Below are 5,013 nucleotides of genomic sequence, written 5' to 3' on the forward strand. Positions count from 1 at the left end.
TTTTTTTTACATAATAATATTTAAAATTTAAATTTATTCACTATTATCATAATAGTTTTAAATAATTACTCAAAAGCTAATATTAATAATTAATTACAAAAAGTGAAATTCTAGTTTTAAAAAGATAAAACTTGCACAAAATTAACAGTGGAAAGCTATGCAATTCACAATTAAAGTAAAAAAAAAAATTTAAAGTTGGATAATCTTTTTATGGATAATATTATATTATAATTATCTTTCATGTCATCTTTTACGTATATTTTTATTTTTAATTGGAACTAGGCTTATTTTTTTAATCTATACATAGAATCACAATATTTGCTTTATTGATGCACACTACTTTAAGAAATAGTGGAAATTAAGAAAGAGAGAGCATCATAACAATTAACTTTGGGCTTTTTATTTTTATACGTTAAAAATACATTAAAAAATATCAATCTTTTAAATATTATTAAAACCGTTAAAATATAATTAACTTTGGCCTTTTTTTCCTCCCCACTTGTTTTCATAAAATTTGATTCGAACTCGAGCTAATGGACTAAGGAGCTAAATTCTTGTGTGTTATTTATAGGCTCTGTATGTCATTTTCAGTGTCAACCTGTAAAGAAAGTTGATCAAACCATAATTTTATCGGTGTATGCGAGAAAATTTGTACCGGACAGAAGGGATGCATGGTCGAAGCAACCGTGCATGTGTCCGTCAAAGTATCAAGCCTACTGGTGCACACACGAATCGAGTCCGAGTCGTATGCCATTCGAGTTAGAGTTGTATAATATACTATTGCAATATGTTCAATCGAGTAGTAAATTTCGAACACCAACTCCATAAAATTGCATATCAAGTGACTTAATCTCGAGCTCAACAAGTTCGTTTTATTTTAGCATCAATCAAGCTGGAGGTTGAGATTTACAACAATGCCTACTGCCATCAAACTTTGTTTAAAAGGTAATCGATTTGTCAGATAATTTCACTCAACTCTACAACAAAGTTACTACCACCAAGATAAAACTAACTGCATTTCGCTTATAGAAACTTTTATGACGTTTTATGATGCAATGTTGCTCCAGTGTTTCAATACTGTGCAATATGTGGTATACATCTCTGTCTCACTTGTCTGCTCATAATACTGGCACAAGAAGCAGCCTTTTAAGATTCTGTAATAGAAATTAACAAGAGACTGTTTCTATGTTGGGAGCATGGAGACGTTACACTTATATGGAATCTGAAGTGGCAAAATTATTCCAGCTTACCATACCAGCAGGAGGAATCAGCATAAGAAGACTTGAAATTTAGGCACGTCGGTTCCAACGTTGAGATAGTTAACATCAACCACAACTTCCCCAAAATCATCTACCACAAAATATAAAATATATATTATGCCTTTTTTAATTAATTTCAAGAAATGGTGAGGAGGTGATGAACGTTTGTATAGTTTCACAGAACCACTAAATGAAATCTACCTTCATAGAGTGTCCTAGCAATTTGAACATAATCGGGTATGAGATCTTGGTATATGATTCCCTCAGGATGTGCATCTAATACAACTAGGACTCCTTCAATGAGAATATATGAAAAAAAGGAGTATATCAGCCAATTATTTAAATTTAAAGTAGATATAAGATAATGTTTTCAATAAGTTTCCTTTCACAACAGAATCCAGAGTCCAGACACCCAACACAAAAGTAATAATTCCAGTTAGGGTTAGTTTGATAAAAAAAAAAAAAGTGCTTGGCTTTAAAAAAACAATTTTTAAGCAAAATTTTCGAGTGTGTTTATTTTAATACATAATTAATTTGGATTAAATAGTGGAAATAGTTATTTATATTTTAAAAAGAGACGAAATTTAAACTCTAGCAGCCACATTTTATGACTTCTTTTTAAAAGAGTAGTCTCTTGTGATACGGAGACGAGTCAACCCGGTCCATATATACAATGAAAAATAATATTTTTGACAAAAAAAGTAATATTTTTCATGAGTCGGGTTGGAGATCCGTCTCACAAAACTGACATGTGATACGGTCTTATAGGAGTTTTTTTAAAAAAATAACCTTCTTTATCCAAACAATACCATCTATTATAAAATCGGAAAACATGTTTTTTTAATGAAGGTTTCTCTAACCAAGCTCACTAGGCATTTTACTGTCGAAAAAAATGAAAGGCAAGATCGGTTTCAAACTACTTGCATCCATGGAAATCTTCAAATGAAGAAGAAAAATCTCTTGATGCCATAAAGTTATGAGCAAATCTTCAGTTCAAATAAGCTCGTTGCAGTTTTCTTTTTGTATACTGATAAAAGTCATACGTAAGGATACATAATGTTGTGTTCCATCATTTACTCAAGTTCCTCAACAAAAATGTTTTGCAGTAGCATGAATTATGAATCTGAATCATTGCGTGTTTACCGTACAAAAAACATCATTTTAAAGAATAATTCTCAAATCAATGTTAATACTTGGTCAAAAAATAAAATAAAATAAAATAAATAAAAGCATCTGCTAATTGAATATTTTTTGCAAAATAACAAACAAGGAGTGATACCTGGTGCCAGCCATGCTTTTGTGGAATTACTTGGCAATGGAGCCAGCCACAAAATATTTCTTAGATTCATTGAATCATCATAAGCAACATGAGACCCTGAGAATGCTCACTATCACAGTTAGCAGAATCAAATATTCTTCCTCAAATTCCACAGCATCGTCCTTTTTTATGTTTTATTTATAAATTTTAAAGAATTTTAATTTCACCCAAACTTACCAACTTGGCAATAGCCCATATTGAATGGAAAAACTTCTTTGTCATATGCAGGATATTCTCTCGCATGAAATCTGCAAATATTTGCATTTAGGACCAGCGAATAAGCCACTAATTTAACAATATTCATGCATGCAATTTTTTGTAAGCATGACATCGTATCTTGCTTTCATATTAATATCATGTAACGTGAATTTCAGCTAAGTAACACTTGTGATTTTCTTAGAAGCCCAAATACAGGCTACAACCCTTGTGTCAGTATTTCTTTGTGAGCCTTCTTAAGTATTTCCAAAACCAAAACAATAATCTATTACGATTTCCGTCCCACCTGTGGGCACTATTACCAAAGATAATTCCAACTTCAGCAAACAAGAATGATACCACTGAAATTCTGAAATGTTTGGTTCTCAACCATCAAGACCGCGAGTTCACAGATTGCAAAATATATATATATTGTTCCATGTGCCAACTTACAGTATACCAAGCCTTCCAGAATCTGCAGCAAGGAAAAGGTGACCATGGAACAAGTCATAGCGACTCAAAGAAACATTCAACCCTACGCTAGGACCCCGCTCGACAATAATTTTGAACAAAAATTCAATGTAAGAATTCAACTCCTACAAAACAAAATAACAAACTACATTAACAAAGAAAAATGCAAAACAAGATTTTAAATGACCAAAAGCTATCAACACAATATTACATACTTCGTTTATAAAATGTCTCCCATAAGAAGTTCTGGTAAGTTCACACCGATCTTCATTCGATCCTTCAACATCAGGAACCTGTACCAATTAAACAATGATCCCTCTTATGGAGTTTTGTTCCAATTTTTATTAACATTCACACTTTGCAAGTAGCAGAACAGATCAATTAACAATGGGCCCTTTAAATTGCACTGCCACCTGAAAATTTCCTAAAAACATAAAAGTTCGCGCGCTAATTTCAGTTGTCATATACTCCTTAAGGCACCTTGAATACCTCATATGAAAGGCTTCAATAGCAAGATTCACCTATCACAAATTCACGATAATTTTAAGAACGCACACGATGTACCTCCCAAATTGCACTCATCATACATACTTTAAAGGAGGATAGAGGAGGAAACGAAAGGTTTGAGTGTATAAATCAATGAGAGAACAATACAAGTTCACAATTACCGGGGAAAAAATATCACCGTCTCTGCTACATAAGTCAAGAAATTATCGTGTCAAATGGTAAACATTTTCAATGGTGCTTGAATGAAATGTATGTGTGCACAGCTAAAATAGCAACCTTTAAGCACTAGTCTATGTTTAATGAGCAAAAAAAGGAACACTGACAGGGAGAATGGTTGGATCCAGAGCTCGTTGAATAGCCCCCGGGTCTGCGCCAGAGTCAACGGCGAGCCTAGCAAGCTCCAATACTGGCTCCGGCGGCGACAAAATCAGATAATCGATATCCTCTTCGCTCCGATTCGACGAAAAAATTGTCTTCGAACTCAGCGATCGCCTAGTTGATAGTGTTTCATTATAGGGAGGAAATGGCGCGAGGAATTTGAAGCATGACCAAATCTCTTGTGCAACCTGTGAGTTGACGGAATGAAACTTCTGTGGTGTGCTCAGTAGAGAAAGCAAGTCCGACACAGTGGCTTTGGGCTTAGATGGCGGAGAGAGAGCGTCAATATTAACGAGATTGAGACGGGTTTTGGTGAAGGAGGCGGCGGCGCCGGCGAGGGAGAGGGAGAAGATGAAGGCAAATCTGAGTGGGAGATACGTTGAGCTGCTCATTTTCCGAACCTCGGCACCGTCACCGTTACATCATCCCTTCCTCATCGTGGCTGCAGCCATATCCGTTGCCACCCCTCGGCTCCGCCGTAAATATTTTATATTATTAAAAATTTTTTTTTCAAAAAGTAACATTTAGAAATATAATTTAATATATACGCGGATTTCAAATCTAATCCTCCAAAGTCCAAACTTATGTATTACTTCAAGGTATTCACCTAAGAATATCATCTTACTTTTTCAATATTATAAGAAATATATTTACAAAAGATAATATTTATTTTAAAGATAGAGGATAATATTTAAGAAAGTTAAAAAATGTAATTTATTAAATATATAATCAATAAATCTTTTAATTTTATTATTCACATTGGTAAGTGACTGAGAAGTCCGATCTATCGTCGTAAGGCTCATCCCATCGATAAAAATAGAACAACTTGAGATAACATCCAAAAAAATTTATTGATAGTATATATTAGTGTATAAGCACACACAC

General features: G+C 33.6%; 1 protein-coding gene across 6 annotated transcripts; it reads right to left on the reverse strand.

Moving 5' to 3' along the window:
• Positions 1-790: 790 nt before the first annotated feature.
• On the reverse strand, positions 791-4,640 carry LOC140966812 (uncharacterized). Of its 6 annotated transcripts, none has more exons than XM_073427080.1 (8): positions 4,074-4,640; positions 3,459-3,536; positions 3,226-3,368; positions 2,755-2,825; positions 2,539-2,634; positions 1,461-1,553; positions 1,256-1,350; positions 791-1,126 (listed from the first exon to the last, which is right to left on the reverse strand). In XM_073427080.1, exons 1-7 carry the CDS (start codon positions 4,518-4,520, stop codon positions 1,268-1,270), a joined length of 1,011 nt encoding a protein of 336 aa, XP_073283181.1. In that variant the 5' UTR covers positions 4,521-4,640; the 3' UTR covers positions 791-1,126; positions 1,256-1,267. The 6 variants fall into 6 exon arrangements, with proteins under 6 accessions (XP_073283181.1, XP_073283176.1, XP_073283179.1 ...); XM_073427075.1 differs by having other exon boundaries at positions 791-1,154; XM_073427078.1 differs by having other exon boundaries at positions 791-1,177.
• Positions 4,641-5,013: the final 373 nt, after the last annotated feature.

Source organism: Primulina huaijiensis, unplaced genomic scaffold, assembly GCF_012295235.1.
Source record: "Primulina huaijiensis isolate GDHJ02 unplaced genomic scaffold, ASM1229523v2 scaffold208044, whole genome shotgun sequence".
In the NCBI taxonomy this organism is placed as follows: Eukaryota; Viridiplantae; Streptophyta; class Magnoliopsida; order Lamiales; family Gesneriaceae; genus Primulina; species Primulina huaijiensis.

Excerpts from the sequence above, each read along its gene's own strand:
- LOC140966812 (XM_073427080.1), bottom strand. The coding sequence starts at position 4,520 with ATGAGCAGCTCAACGTATCTCCCACTCAGATTTGCCTTCATCTTCTCC. Across the intron at positions 2,635-2,754 it reads TATGGGCTATTGCCAAGTTG|GGTCTCATGTTGCTTATGAT; the intron begins GTAAGTTTGGGT and ends GAGCATTCTCAG. Across the intron at positions 1,554-2,538 it reads AAAAGCATGGCTGGCACCAG|GAGTCCTAGTTGTATTAGAT; the intron begins GTATCACTCCTT and ends TTCTCATTGAAG.